The sequence below is a fragment of the Sinohyriopsis cumingii genome, chromosome 7 (genome assembly GCF_028554795.1).
Source record: "Sinohyriopsis cumingii isolate HCF-2022 chromosome 7, ASM2855479v2, whole genome shotgun sequence".
In the NCBI taxonomy this organism is placed as follows: Eukaryota; Metazoa; Mollusca; class Bivalvia; order Unionida; family Unionidae; genus Sinohyriopsis; species Sinohyriopsis cumingii.
Genome location: NC_142967.1, coordinates 86,163,514 through 86,180,889, shown reverse-complemented (window position 1 = coordinate 86,180,889; position 17,376 = coordinate 86,163,514). Strand labels below are relative to the sequence as shown.

Here is a 17,376-nt window from a genome sequence, read left to right as displayed (position 1 = left end):
AGACAGGTGCAAAAATAAACTCGTCACTGTAATAACTGATACTCTTTTATTTTATCATAATGTCCTTAACATGGATCTATTTTGGGCTAAAGAAGCACCCTTGGTCCATCGTAGAAAAATACATGCATATGGATTCTTTTTTTAAATTGTCGTATACTGGACAGGTGCCCTGTATATAGAGGTGTCCTTTAAAATAGTCTGCTTTTGGAAAATCAATTCTTACTGTGCAGTTGAAAATGGTGTGATCATTACAGTTATGATGCATCAATATGACCTTGCTCTTTGCCCAAGTATACCATATTGCAGTGAATTCTGGGATACACTTGATGTAAAATTATGTGGGTGTAATTTCTGTCTCTTGCTTAATAAAGAAAACGAACAATTCTCATTTCGTTTTAATGATGCTAAACAGTTCTGATGAAACCTACAGAGGCCACTTGTGGGAAAAGGTGAAGTGGCCTTTGTAGGCAGGTGACCTCTGAAGGCAAGTTCAGTTCTCAAGCTCAGTACATAACAAATGCATGCAGTGAAGATATATAGCTTTGCCATCTAATTATATGACGGTGATATCATAGTAGATATAATAGCATTGCCATCTAATTATATGATGATGATATCACTGGATATTAATAGCGTTGCCATCTAATTATATGATGGTGATATCACAGTGGAGATATATTAGCTTTGCCATCTAATTATATGACGGTGATATCACAGTAGATATAATAGCTTTGCCATCTAATTATATGATGGTGATATCACCATGGAGATATATAGCTTTGCCATTTAATTATATGATGGTGATGTCCCAGTGAAGATACATAGATTTGCCATCAAATTAGGTGATGGTGATATCACTATGAGAGTGATTTGTTTTAAATGTTTGATGCTTGATTATGATATTAATCTTCGCTAACAGGAAAATATTTTCCAATGACTTTGTTCATAGTTAAAACCTACAAAATTAGGAAATAGTGCAACTGAGTGTTTATAGGACAATTAATTGATTAAAAATTCTGTCTTACATACGCAGATGTCCTTTCCATGTAGGCTGAAATTAATCTTAATTCAGAGAAGGGATTCATACAAGTTTTGTTCATTCTAGAAATGTTAAAAGTGAGTCAAATATTGGGGTCATTTATGAAAGAAATGTATATCATAATAATTTTTTATTCTTATGCTTTAAAGGAAAATAAACTCAATGAATATACTGTATTAATGGAAATATATACAATAATTTTATTCCAATTTACTGTAGGAATGGAATATATACCGTATTTTTATCCAATTTTTATTGCTCCATTTTAAAGATATGGCGGATTATTTTCCAACATTTGTTCTGGTACTATGAGAATAATAATAATGAATATTGTTGTGATGTCACTAAATCGGATCCTATCTATTGCTGATGCATTTATATTCTGATTTACTGTTGCAGTACGGTTTGTTTTGGAGATAGTTGAAAACAAACACCACAGAGAAATCAAGATGTTAAACTTGACAACAAAAAGTGAAGATGAATTCAGGTTATGGAGATAACACAAGGAAACAATTCATAATGCTGTCAAATGTGAGCAAACAACTTCAGTAGACTTTCACTTATCACAGTGGTAAGATAACTGACTCATTAGCAAACTATTCAGGAAACTTCCACTTATCACAGTGGTAAGATAACTGACTCATTAGCAAACTATTCAGGAAACTTCTGCTTATCACAGTGGTAAGATAACTGACTCATTAGCAAACTACATCAGGAAAGGTCCACTTATCACAGTGGTAAGATAACTGACTCATTAGCAAACTACTTCATGAAACTTCCACTTATCACAGTGGTAAGATAACTGACTCATTAGCAAACTACTTCATGAAACTTCCACTTTCACAGTGATAAGATAACGGACTCATTAGCAAACTACTTCATGAAACTTCCACTTTTCACAGTGGTAAGATAACTGACTCATTAGCAAACTACTTCAGGAAAGTTCCACTTAACACAGTGGTAAGATAACTGACTCATTAGCAAACTACTTCAGGAAAGTTCCACTTATCACAGTGGTAAGATAACTGACTCATTAGCAAACTACTTCAGGAAACTCCCACTTTTCACAGTGGCAAGATAAGTGACTCATTAGTAAATTCAGAATTTTGTCAGGATACTGTAAGATGCTGATGAGATGTATATATGAAACAAAATTATATCTGGATTATGAGTCATTTTCAAACAAATGACAACTTGCCGCATAACTAGATTGGATTAAGCATCTTCATGGTATGGATTATTGCTGCTTTCACAAGTCAAACGATCACAAATATGGCAACATCCTCTAAATGGGGGAAATTGTTGATTCCAGAAAAGAATCAGAGAACTGTTCCTTACAAAAATAGTAAAAGCAAAACTTTGGTAATTGTCTCATTTTATACACATTTTTGCATTTGAAAAAAGCAATAATTTGTCATTTTCTTTTAAACATAACTTTTTTGTCTCAGTTGTGATGGATCCATCAGTTTGATCATATAACCATTTTTCTTGAAACATTTGGTCTTGATCGTTATCAGAGATGATATACTGCAGTGGGAATTGATTCATCCCCATGTTATACGGATTCGGGAGGTCATGGGTTCGATCCCCGGCAAAGTCATACCAAAGACTTACAAAAATGGTACTGACAGCTGCCTTGCTTGGAGTTCAGCACTAAGAGGTTAGTATTAGGACTGGTCGGCCTGGTGTCAGGATAATATGACTGGGTGGGACATCATGCTACTTGTCTGTGGCATGATGCCCTAGTGCTAGACATCACTATAAACTGTCATACTGCAGACATCGTAGCAATATGACTGAAAAATTGTTAAAGCTACGTTAAAAATCCCAATCGCACACTCACACACACTATTTGGTCTGGATCATTATCAGAAATTATCTGCTGCAGTGGGAATTGATCTATCCCCTCACTATAAATAATTGGATTTCTGACACTCAGGTCTGTATTTTCAGTCTTTACACTACTTTGAGAAATAATGAAGGAACATTTTCACTGAAGATTTATCAGCTGGTTCTTATTTTTCTATCCAAGATTATAAACCATGTGTTTACAAATTAATGCTTAAGCCAATTAAAATCTGTATTAACTTTATTTCAGCAAATGAAATTGATTGTCTTTTACCTCGTAAGGGTCACATTTTCTTCTTTATTATTCTATATGCTGCTAATAAGGGGTGCTTTCAGTCAGTGAAGGGTGCTTTCAGTCATTGTTGGTGCTTTCAGTCAGTGAGGGGTGCTTTCAGTCAGTGAGGGATGCTTTCAGTCAGTGAGGGGTGCTTTCAGTCAGTGTGGGGTACTTCCAGTATAGTTGGCCAGAAGTCAACCCTGATGTTCTTTTAGCTTGAGTTCTTGAATTTGTATGCACTGATAGTGTGCTCTTGGGGCAATTTATTTGGGCTTCAAAACTGAAAACCTAGTGTGAGTGGTGCAGTGGTACAGCCTGAAATGAACACAATGTTTTCCTTTACTAGCTGATGTCTGTTATATAGACAGGGTTTGTATGCTTTATTGAAAACCTTGAAAGTACTAGATTTTGCCATTTTTTTTATTCAAGGCCTCATCATTTTTGTACACTTTAGTTTTAAAGTCCTTGATAATCAGTTTTGCTCCTTCAGAAATTATTTTAAAACATTTTTTTGTCATACAGTTCCTGGAATATTGGCATGATTGGTTCTTTTTGTTTATTTTTTTTATTTGCATAAATTGTTTTTAGTTTTTAAAACACCTTTGAGTCACATGATTAGTCAGCTGATTTCAAGCAACTAAATTCAGTCAACTTATTGTGCATGAGCCTTTTTTTTGATAATATCTGATGCCCTGGAAAGTCCTGGAAAAGTCTTTGATTTTCACTTGAGTGGAAGCATAAAAATAACCATTAATGATTTGTCGGGTAATACACATTTCACTGTATTGCATGAAAAATAATGATACAGTAATTTAATAGCCTACTTTTATTTCAGCCTATGCATTGCAGCTATACCATAGGACCTTGGTATTGCGAACCTTCCAACACTGGACATACCACTACAGTTTGAGAAGGTCATTAGCCGAGCATGAGGAAAACATTAAGACCCTTGCCCAAAGATTCCAGAAGAGAAGGACTTTTACTCACTGGAAACACTGTATCCTTTCCTGTGTGTTTGTGACCAAGCAACAGATTTTATATAGATACGCAAACTCAAAGTATATTATGTTTTATAAAATCAGTTTGTAAATTAAAAATATTGCAAGATTTTTATCACCGTATCTTACCTAAATGTCTTTCTCTCAAACTGAGTTAGGCTGTGGGTTTTATCTGTCATACCGCTAGTTTGTTGCTTGTTGCAGGTTTTTTCCACTCATATTTATCTGATGTTTATGAAGTTGTGGGCTGATAATAGTAATGTCCTATTGACTCCAGTTGCCTGTGGAGATTGATTTGATAAACCTTTCTTAGAAAAAACATTACCAATGTATAGAGCCTGGATGGCAAAGAAGAAACACTCTTGGTACTTATCTTTAGTCACAAATTTGTTTGTGTTTTTTTATATTTTTTTTATTTAGAATGGGCTAGGGTTAAAGATGGCTCATCCAAGGTTCGTATTCTTCAGTTTCCTTCATTGAAATTACTACCTCATATTACTCATTGAAATTACCACCTCACATTACTCTCTTATTGAAATTACCACCTTATGTTACTAATTGAAATTACCACCTCACATTACTCTTTTATTGAAATTGCTACATCACATTACTCTCGTTGAAATTACCACCTCACATTACTCTCTCGTTGAAATTACCACCTCACATTACTCTATCGTTGAAATTACCACCTCACATTACTCTCGTTGAAATTACCACCTCACATTACTCTCGTTGAAATTACCACCTTATGTTACTCATTGAAATTACCACCTCACATTACTCTTTTATTGAAATTACTACCTCACATTACTCTCATTGAAATTACTACATCACATTACTCTCGTTGAAATTACTACCTCACATTACTCTCTCATTGAAATTATCATCTTACATTACTCTCATTGAAATTACCACTCACATTACTCTCTCATTGAAATTACCACCTCACATTACTCTTGTTGAAATTACCACTCACATTACTCTCATTGATATTACCACTCACATTACTCTCTCATTGAAATTACCACCTCACACTACTCTCATTGATATTACCACTCACATTACTCTCTCATTGAAATTACCACTCACACTACTCTCATTCATATTACCACCTCACACTACTCATTGAAATTACCACCTTACACTACTCTCATTGAAATTACCACCTCACACTACTCTCATTGATATTACCACTCACATTACTCTCATTGATATTACCACCTCACACTACTCATTGAAATTACCACCTCACACTACTCTTGTTGAAATTACCACCTTACATTACTCTCTCATTGAAATTACCACTCACTTTACTCTCATTGAAATTACCACTCACTTTACTCTCTTTGAAATTACCACTCACATTACTCACTGAAACTACCACCTCACATTACCCTTTCATTGAAATTGCCACTCACATTACTCATTGATATTACCAATCACATTACGCTCTCATTGATATTGCCACCTCACATTACTCTCTCATTGAAATTACCACCTCACATTACTCTCATTGAAATTACCACCTAACATTACTCTCTCATTGAAATTACCACCTAACATTACCCTCTCATTGAAATTACCAATCACATTACTTGCTGGTCAGATTGAAGAATATTGTACATTGGTCCAGGGTTCAAATAACACAATAGCAATTAGCATATTGGCTACCAAGTGTGTACTGTTGCTGCTAGTAACACGTTTAGTGTTAATGTTTTTGCTATCATGTATGTAACGCCAGAGAGAATGTTGGATAATGTCAGGTTTAACACTTACAGATAGAAAACTATTTCAGATATCACACTTATTTGATGCAATCTCAGTACTAGTTTCATCTATTTTGTCATTACTAATTGACTTTTAGTATTGTACTTGATCAAGTCCATGAATACCCTTATGTAATAGTTTAAAAGTTTTGAAGAAAATTATTCACAGCAATTAAAATATGGTTTCAGCTGGTATTATTAATAATTCAGTTTTTCTTTTCTTTGAATTCCTTAACATTCGTTAGTTAGAATTTTGAAGGCAGAGGAAAAGGAGAACATGACCTTGGCTGCAGCTCACAATGACAGACATCTCCTGGTATTATTACACACACACACATGCACACTTTTTGTATGACCTATAAAAGTTGTGACGTGAAATTTTAGTGATATTTTCATTTACTGTAAGCCTTGGGACCCCTCAGAAATTTGTTTTTCTAAAAATCGCTCAGTGTATTTTATTTATGGTAATGTTATGTTTTAAAAAAGGCATCATGCATGTTTAGGGACTATCATTATGAATTAGATGGAGATGTAATTTGTTAGAAGAATCAACCCGTTTCTTATTAGGTTATTGGTCATAGTCAATGCCATTGTCTGCTTGTGCAGACAGCGATATTCAAATACATATCTTTACTTCTTAATTCTTTTTTCTCACCATATTTGTTTCAGTTTGACTTAACTCTGATAGGGATATATGGTTTTGTATCTTATGATCCACTGGGCTATATTGATTGATAAAAAAAGAAAATTACATTGTATTTTTAAATTGTCTATATTTTAATTAAGCTCAGTATTCTGCTGTTTCTCATTCTACATTTAATTTTGAAATACCACTGAAAGAGAGATTGACTGTCATGCCATCTATTTTTGTCCATCCAACATGTACATCTGACTCGTATTTAACACCATTGTCAGGCTCAAAGTCACTAATTTGTATCTCCATTAACAATTTCCCAGCTTCAGTAATCTGATATGCATCGTAGGTTCAAAAATTATTGTCATCATCGTTGTCATCGGTCAGTATATGCTGAACAAAATCATAATCTGATGTGTAGATGAACCTTGCTGAGAATCAGACAATTTGGGTTTTCTGAGTAGCTCATAATTTAAAAACACATTTGTAAAACTTCCTTGATGGAAGGTTCAAACTATGCCATAATGCTTGTTCCAGGGCACAATGTGCCAATCAAATTTAGTTTAACAACTATTCATATCACGCATGAAGAATCCAGATGTGTAAACAGTTGCCTACCTGAAAAACATGTTGCTACAAGAAAGGTTAATAATTATTGTCTACTTTGCTGATCACATTTTCATATGCAGGACTTTCAACTAATTTATGGGAGTTATCGTGCCTCGCTGTGTGGAAAGTGCATGAATTTGTACAAATTGTGCACAACTCATGCAATCTCTCACCCTCTCAGCATCTCTGTTTAAAGTAGTTTGCATATCAAATAATGACTTTTACACCACGTTTCTGTTGCTTTACCAATACTTCCTGTCTGTCATGCAGGGAATAAGCTACATTAATTTCTGATTGGTGGTTACTGTTTAACCTAGAATGAAACGAGCGATAACTACCAATGAGAATGTTCAGTGTAATATATCTCACCATGTGACACACTGGTAGTGTAGCTTTCAAATTGATCAAAGTAGACAAGATACAATTAAACGTAGAAACTTCGCATAAAAGTGGTTATTAAAAGATGAGTACTTCATCATACATGTGGAACACATTTGAAATGTATCCTGTAGATGTGGAACACATTTGGAATGTATCCTATAGATGTGGAACACATTTGGAATGTATCCTATAGATGTGGAACACATTTGGAATGCCTCCGTCATGCTGAACATGCTGGTTTTGTTAAGATAATTAGCATGTAGGGTGGGTAGATTACGAGACATATGACGTTAATTTGTAGACGACGAGCAAGTATTCTCAATAGTCTTTTTTTTTACTAATAAAAATGTGTGCCTGTGTCTGCAGATGCTGTTTCAAATGATTTCTAAATCTGAAGGATAACAAGGCAAACTAATAATAATTATTCATGACTGCCGAAGACTAAAATAACTTGCATACAGTAAATATTGATTTGAATTGATTCTCCATCTCTTTATTGACATGTGAATCATTTAAGCAAAAGTATCAATATATCGGTTAATCATTTCACCCCTCATTATCATAGGGCAGGGAAAGTAAGAGAATTAAAAAAATTCTGAAAAGTCAGGAAAAAGTCAGGAATTTTTGTGATAGGTCAAGAATAATTTAAATTGATAATTTAAATTGTAGTAAAAAGTCAGGGGATGTTATACCCTTTGTTGGGGACATTTTAATATGAACAAACATGAGATGAATTCTTTTGTGCAGTATCAGATTTGCTTCTGTGCAAAATGTTTTGAATAACTCCTGTAGATTTGTTTGTTACTTGCACTTAATTTAGAAATCTGCTAATCTTAAGAAACTTAGAGAAACCTGTTACATTATGCTTAGTGTTGAAGACTGGTACCTTTTCAAATCTTGTACACAACACAAATACTTGCAAATAGTTGTACTTGATGAAAAGGCAACTTAGTCTTCGGACAACTAGTTTATAGGACTTTTTAACTTTAATTATTTGCAATATTCTGCTTATTTTATATTCCATTGGCTTTGCTCCAGTATCTCATTAGTCTCTTCCATTATCTCTTTAGTCTCTTCCATTATCTCTTTAGTCCCTTCCATTATCTCTTTAGTCTCTTCCATTATCTCATTAGTCTCTTCCATTATCTCTTTAGTCTCTTCCATTATCTCTTTAGTCTCTTCCATTATCTATTTAGTCTCTTCCATTATCTCATTAGTCACTTCCATTTTCTCATTAGTCACTTCAATTATCTCATTAGTCACTTCCATTATCTCTTTAGTCTCTTCCATTATCTCATTAGTCTCTTCCATTATCTCATTAGTCACTTCCATTATCTCATTAGTCACTGAAATTTCTCTTGTTAGGATTAAGCTGTAGATTCTCTATACAGTCTATTTTATGACTGTTTAAGGGGATAATAGTTTTTTATTTATTATAAACGTAGGTGTATATATTTAAACAATGAGGATTTCGAACTAAATTCATCATGACTTTGTAACATCACATGATTTTTAGGTTAAGCATTCTAATTTATAAAAATGAAATTATGCTGGATTCATAATTTAAGAAGTGAAACTATGTTAGCATTTTTTTCACACACCCAGTGTTTGTCAGATAAAATGGTAATTTACAAGGTGAGATGGGGTTCGGTGTGGGAGATCTGGAGGCAAATGTTAATTACAGTATTTCTCCCATGATAAGCCCCAGAGACCAGCTACATAGATTTATGGAAATATAGGAGGTGGGCTTATCAAATGGCATTGCTTTCCTAATGAGAAAGTTGCTAAAATTTGTTACAGTGCGAGTTATCTTATCATCAGACATGGACATTAGAGAAACGTGGTCAATGCTTTTGCTTTGTCTGTTTACAGTGTAAGCTTTGCCTTTAATCAGGAAAAAGCCAGGGAATATTTAGTTCCATTAACATGTTGAACCCTGTTCATGATAATGTTTGCATTGAGCTATATTTTTCTGATCTGTTGCATGTACATTAATTTCATTGAATTTGGCAATAAGTTTTAGAAATAATTTTCATGTTAGTAATGTAGTCTACATTCATTGAATTTGGCAATAAGTTTTAGAAATAATTTTCACATTAGTAATGTAGTGTAAATTCATTGAATTTGGCAATAAGTTTTAGAAATAATTTTCACGTTAGTAATTTTCACGTTAGTAATGTAGTGTACATTCATTGAATTTGGCAATAAGTTTTAGAAATAATCTTCATGCTAGTAATGTAGTGTATATTCATTGAATTTGGCAATAAGTTTTAGAAATAATTTTCACATTATTTATGTTTGTTCAGGACAAGAAAATCATTAATGCATTTTGTGTTTCTTCAAAATAACAGTCTTTAGGTTTATCAGCGTTCCATCTCCATTTAGTGCAGTGCCACATTAAAGTTATGAGACATGAGATGGCACAGCAACACAGAAACAAACAGGTAGTATAATTATTATAAACAGAAATTATTAAATAAATTATGAGAGAAACCTTTCTTAGAGGACACTGATATATGTATGTAGGTCACGTTCAGTATGAGGTGAAATTTAATAATCCTTATAGATTCAATTTGTAATGTTTAACGTGTCAATAGAGAATGCCTGTCCATAAAGGAGGATATGTCAAGGTATTTTTACTGCCCTTTATATAGAGGTTTCAATGAACACTATTTACCCAAAAATAAGTTAGTTTTCACTTTAAAAAAAAATCATTCAGATGTCTATTATAATTATAAAGGTCATTACAATTGAAATCATTCGGATGTCTATTATAATTATAAAGTTCATTACAATTGAAATCACTCGGATGTCTGTTATAATTATAAAGGTCTGTTGATGCTAAACTTATTTAGGATCAAGTATAACATGATTCTGTTGACGCTTTATTTCTTTAGGGTCAAGTATAACATGATTCTATTGATGCTTTACTTCTTTAGGGTCAAGTAAAACATGATTCTATTGATGTTTAACTTCTTTTGGGTCAAGTATAACATGATTCTATTGATGCTTAACTTCTTTAGGGTCAAGTATAACATGATTCTATTGACGCTTTACTTCTTTAGGGTCAAGTATAACACGATTATATTGATGCTTAACTTCTTTAGGGTCAAGTATAACATGATTCTATTGATGCTTAACTTCTTTAGGGTCAAGTATAACATGATTCTATTGATGCTTTACTTCTTTAGGGTCAAGTAAAACATGATTCTATTGATGCTTTACTTCTTTAGGGTCAAGTAAAACATGATTCTATTGATGTTTAACTTCTTTAGGGTCAAGTATAACATGATTCTATTGATGCTTAACTTCTTTAGGGTCAAGAATAACATGATTCTATTGACGCTTTACTTCTTTAGGGTCAAGTATAACATGATTCTATTGATGCTTTACTTCTTTAGGGTCAAGTATAACACGAGTATTGATGCTTTACTTCTTTAATGTCAAGTATAACATGATTCTATTGATGCTTTACTTCTTTAGGGTCAAGTATAACACGAGTCTATTGATGCTTTACTTCTTTAGGGTCAAGTATAACATGATTCTATTGATGCTTTACTTCTTTAGGGTCAAGTATAACACGAGTCTATTGATGCTTTACTTCTTTAGGGTCAAGTATAACATGAGTCTATTGATGCTTTACTTCTTTAGGGTCAAATATAACATGATTCTATTGATGCTTTACTTCTTTAGGGTCAAGTATAACACGAGTCTATTGATGCTTTACTTCTTTAATGTCAAGTATAACACGATTCTATTGATGTTTAACTTCTTTAGGGTCAAGTATAACACGAGTCTATTGATGCTTTACTTCTTTAATGTCAAGTATAACACGATTCTATTGATGTTTAACTTCTTTAGGGTAAAGTATAACATGATTCTATTGATGCTTAACTTCTTTAGGGTAAAGTATAACATGATTATATTGATGCTTAACTTCTTTAGGGTCAAGTATAACACGATTCTGTTGATGCTTATCTTCTTTAGGATAAAGTATAACATGAGTCTATTGATGCTTTACTTCTTTAATGTCAAGTATAACATGAGTCTATTGATGCTTTACTTCTTTAGGGTCAAGTATAACATGATTCTATTGATGCTTTACTTCTTTAGGGTCAAGTATAACATGATTCTATTGATGCTTAACTTCTTTAGGGTCAAGTATAACATGATTCTATTGATGCTTTACTTCTTTAGGGTCAAGTATAACATGATTCTATTGATGCTTTACTTCTTTAGGGTCAAGTATAACACGAGTTTATTGATGCTTTACTTTAATGTCAAGTATAACATGATTCTATTGATGCTTTACTTCTTTAGGGTCAAGTAAAACATGATTCTATTGATGTTTAACTTCTTTAGGGTCAAGAATAACATGATTCTTTTGATGCTTTACTTCTTTATTGTCAAGTATAACATGATTCTATTGATGTTTAACTTCTTTAGGGTCAAGTATAACATGATTCTATTGATGCTTAACTTTAGGGTCAAGTATAACACGATTCTATTGATGCTTAACTTCTTTAATGTCAAGTATAACACGATTCTGTTGATGTTTAACTTCTTTAGGGTCAAGTATAACATGATTCTATTGATGTTTAACTTCTTTAGGGTCAAGTATAACATGATTCTATTGATGCTTAACTTTAGGGTCAAGTATAACATGATTCTATTGATGCTTAACTTCATTAATGTCAAGTATAACACGATTCTATTGATGTTTAACTTCTTTAGGGTCAAGTATAACATGATTCTATTGATGCTTAACACTGAGTAAGATATGATGCCATGTTAATATTTTTACTTGTATATTTTCTTTTATGTGAATACAGTATTTGTAGTCATTATTTTTAGGAGCTCTTATTTTTCTTGTTTTTACAGAATGACATGTTTTAATGTTTAATGCTGATACTAATTGGTTTTATTATGGAAAAACTTCGATTAGAATTAAGTTTGTACATTATTAGTGTCATTAATTTAGCTTTTGTAGGGCTTTTTCCGTAGTAAAATGTTTAAAAGGATCTTCACTTCATTTGTTTCAAACAAGGACATGTTTGTGTAGATCAGATTAAAATTAAAGTTAAGTGCATTCAGCTATATAGCTCAGGTAACTACAAGTAAATTTGTTACTTTATTGTAGCTTGTGCATTAGGAGATGAAACACACACACACACACACGCCAGCATGGGGAAGGGGGCAGTTTCAATGATTTTAAAGTTTTTTAATCAAATATATTTAATCATAACATTATATCAAGTGAGCTATATCTGCATAGTGTTTGACACAGTGCATAGTGTTTGACACAGTGCATAGTGTTTGACACAGTGCATAGTGTTTGACAGTGCATAGTGTTTGACACAGTGCATATTGTTTGACAGAATGCATAGTGTTTGACAGTGCATAGTGTTTGACATCTGCTTAGTGTTTGACACAGTGCATGGTGTTTGACAGTGCATAGTGTTTGACACATTGCATAGTGTTTGACATCTGCATAGTGTTTGACACTGTGCATAGTGTTTGACACATTGCATAGTGTTGACACAGTGCATAGTGTTTGACACAGTGCATAGTGTTTGACAGTGCATAGTTTTTGACACAGTCTTTGTCAAGTAATACAATCTGTATTGAGAGACCATCCCATCTTCCAGTAAAATGCAGTTATCCCAAACAGGTATTATTTTCTCTGTCCAGATCTCTCTTAGTATGACATGCATTTAGACTATGTCTGCAGTGTGGATGCATCATTAGATTATGATGTGTCCTATACCAAAACATGATTACTGAAGCCAACAATGTTTAGAAATAAGTGGTTAGATTTGGTTTGGATTGGTGTTGTATAGCTGAGGAATCAGTGGTCTTTCAGGACAGGTTTTACTGTAATAAATTGCTCCAGTAAAACAATGACACTTACATATAAAGTACAACATAGTTTTTCTTTCAAAGCTGATCCAGAGATGCTGGAACCAGTGGATTGTCAAATGTGAGCATAAAGAAGAACTCCTGCTATTTTCCATGACCAGGAAAGCAAGGCTGCAATACAGGTTGGTTCAGACACTATCTTGTTTTGTTCCATATACTCACTTGTAAGTTGATTTCAAATAGATCCATATCTGTTAGTGCATTATGTGATGGCAAATCTGGGTTTGTGCAGATTGCAATTGGATTTATAAAGGAGTATATATGGTATGTTCTAATTGTAGCCAGCTTCATTACCTTGGTCTGTTTTCTTTGATTCTGAGATAATCTATAAAGGGTTTTTGGTCAGGAAAAACTGATATGAATCATCTGGCCTCAAAGCTCCATTATCATACCATGAATCTATATGAATGTTTATTGCAGACCTTTCAGTTTCCTGTTTTAGAATTTTTGATAATGAGCAAAGCTTTCTGTAATTGAGAACAGACTAGAAATTCTAGTACACTCATGCTATCACTCTGGTACACTCATGCCATCACTCTAGTACACTCATGCCATCTTGTGACAGAAAATATTATGGGTGAGTTCCATTCCTTGGATTCAAAATAGCATGCTTACATAAAATACTTTGTTTAAATTATCTCCTCTCTTTAACAAACAGCCCTAATAAAGCTAGAATCAGTCCTTACACCCAAGGACTAAATTAATGTTGTATACAGTATTTACTATTGTATCACATACACACATCTGTACAAAAAAATGAAGATTATGTATCTTCTGTTACATAATCAGTCTACATTGTCTTTTGATGATAATTTTATGTAAAGCACATAGATCCTGACTTGCTAGTGAATGATTTGCCATCAGATTCAGTTCTAGATTGTTAGTTTTGGGTGTATGCTAAATATGGGTAAATACGGAAATGCATTACATGTAAGTCAGACTGCCCCTTCACCCATTCTTAACTCACAAGATCTTTGACAAATTCATTCATGAATGAGATCCATGCATATTAATGAGGACATCATGCATCTGATTGCATGAGCTGTTACCACTATTGGGGCAAAATATTTCTGATTGGATGAGCTATTACCACTATTGAGGCAAAATATTTCTGATTGGATGAGCTATTACCACTATTGAGGCAAAATATTTCTGATTGGATGAGCTATTACCACTATTGAGGCAAAATATTTCTGATTGGATGAGCTATTACCACTATTGAAGCAAAATATTTCTGATTGGATGAGCTATTACCACTATTGAAGCAAAATATTTCTGATTTAATTTTGATCAGATATGGAATATGGATTTGTATCATCCAGATCTTGGACAGTTTAGATAATGAGCAAAATCCACTTGTATTATTAGGTCATCATGCATCTGACTGTCTGAAGTATGCTACAACCCTTAAGGCCATCTGACTGACTTCTGAATGCTTCAACCCTTAAGGTCATCTGACAGACTTAAGCATGCTACAGCCATTAAGGCCATCTCATTGACTTAAGTATGCTACAACCCTTAAGGCCATCTGATTGACTTCTGAATGCTACAACCCTTAATACTATCTGATTGACTTAAGCATGCCACAACTCTTAAGGCCATCTGATTGATTTCAGTATGCTACAACCCTTAAGGCCATCTGACTGACTTAAGCATGCTACACAACCCTTAAGACCGTCTGATTGACTTAAGCATGCTACAACCTTTAAGGGCATTTGATTGACTTAAGTATGCTACAGCCCTTAAGGCCATCTGACTGACTTAAGCATGCTACAACCCTTAAGGTCATCTGATTGACTTAAGCATGCTACAACCCTTGAGGCCATCTGATTGACTTACGTATGCTACAACCCTTAAGGCCATCTGATTGACTTAAGTATGCCACAACCCTTAAGGCCATCTGATTGACTTAAGCATGCTACAACCCTTAAGGCCATCTGATTGACTCAAGCATGCTACAACCCTTAAGGCCATCTGATTGACTTAAGTATGCCACAACTGTTAAGGCCATCTGATTGACTTAAGCATGCTACAACCCTTAAGGCCATCTGACTGACTTAAGCATGCTACAACCCTTAAGGCCATCTGACTGACTTAAGTATGCTACAACCCTTAAGGCCATCTGATTGACTTAAGCATGCTACAACCTTTAAGGCCATCTGATTGACTTAAGTATGCTACAACCCTTAAGGCCACCTGATTGACTTAAGCATGCTACAACCCTTAAGGCCATCTGATTGACTTAAGTATGCTACAACCCTTAAGGCCATCTGATTGACTTAAGTATGCTACAACCCTTAAGGCCATATTTGCTTCTGATTGCATATGATATATTTATGGATGAGTTTGACAGCTACACATTATTAATTATGACATTAATATTAAATTCAGATTGTTGCAAAATGGGTAAAATCTACATCATGTAGAGGTTGTTAGACCAGTTTTCAGTTGAATGCCTATATACTCACAAAATGCATGCTAATTGTGGAGAATTAGTTGAAATTTCAAGCTTTTGCACCTTTGTAATATGGTGAACTGATTACCATAAATACTCATGCAAATTCTGATGATAAACAGTGGGATAGGGCACATCCATTGTTTCAAGGGTTTTCAGGATGTCATTTTAACACTCGACAATTTTATTCATGGAAATAGTGTTTCCAATATAGTCTTTATTTTTGTAAAATCAGTTACTTTGTCCCCACTAATTTGTTCAGCTAGCTTTTGGTAGAATGGCGGGTTGCAGATACTTGTGTCACATATTATCCTCACTATCCCCTAAAAATGAAATGGTCATCCATAATATGTTCTTACTCAGTCTAATGAGGCTGATTGTGATTCTTACATGGACCAAAAATACAAACTTAGACGTGTGTGTGCTCATGATTACTTTGACAGCTTCATAATGACATGAATGCACTATGTAGGGAAAAACCCAAACCATTCTAACTTTTACATGAATGCACTATGTAGGAAAAACCCAAACCATTCTAACTTTTACATGAATGCACTATGTAGGGAAAAAACCCAAACCATTCTAATTTTGAAAATGTTGCAGTTTGGTTTTACAAAGATTTAGCAGCTGTGATTACTTGTTGTGGCTAAAAAAAATCCAACCTTGGATGGTTCTTGTACTAAAATAAGCTAAATTTGCAGCTATCTGTTAATGCTGATTTCTACCAGTTCTTTTTGATTTGGTTAAATTATAGCTAGGAGTGTTTGTAGTGTCTTTTGTAAATAGGCATTAGGCTATTTACCAATCTAAGTTACTTTAAAGGCTTCCAAGACAATGTATTCAGTACTTCATACTTTCTGGTTTTTAGTCATAATTGGATGTAACAAATCTGGCTGATTGCTTTTGGATTTTTCAAATTCATCCTGTAATATTTGGGAATGGGTGTGGTCCCAAACTGTATAAGCATGTTCTAAAATAGGTCTAGCTAAATCTTTGAAAACTAATTCTTTCAAATTGTGTCAGATAGTTAATAGATGTATAGTACAATTTGCCTTGTGGCATATTTCTTGATTGTGAAGGTTCTGTTTCAGATCATTGCCAGTTGTGATGCCATATTTTATTTTGTTTAGATTTTCTGATGTAGTTCCTCACAAATAATGTGACATTCTTAATTGTATAAGATTTTTAATTGTCATTTGCATTATGTTGCATTTGGAAAGACATATTGACGTTGGGTTTGTGCCAGAAGAGTTCTTATGATGTCTAGTTGGTCTTATTTGAAAATGGTACCAATCTGACATCAACTTGGGATTTTCATTAAAAAGCTTCTTAAGGTACTAAATGAAAATGGTGCCACCACAGTACAATATGGCTACCTGCTATCTTGAAAATATTGTTATTGCTACCTCCACTAAATGGATGGTCATATCAACATATGGTTTTCACTAAA

At 33.7% G+C, this 17,376-nt stretch overlaps 1 protein-coding gene across 2 annotated transcripts in view; it reads left to right on the top strand.

Moving 5' to 3' along the window:
* Positions 1-17,376, top strand: part of LOC149795664 (uncharacterized) — a 154,210-nt gene that overhangs the window by 48,143 nt on the left and 88,691 nt on the right. For both annotated transcript variants that reach the window (XM_089965505.1, XM_089965504.1), the window contains exons 9-12: positions 4,000-4,161; positions 6,174-6,244; positions 9,904-9,996; positions 13,496-13,593. In XM_089965505.1, the coding sequence (XP_089821631.1) occupies positions 4,000-4,161; positions 6,174-6,244; positions 9,904-9,996; positions 13,496-13,593 (424 nt within the window). The remainder of the gene's footprint in view (positions 1-3,999; positions 4,162-6,173; positions 6,245-9,903; positions 9,997-13,495; positions 13,594-17,376) is intronic.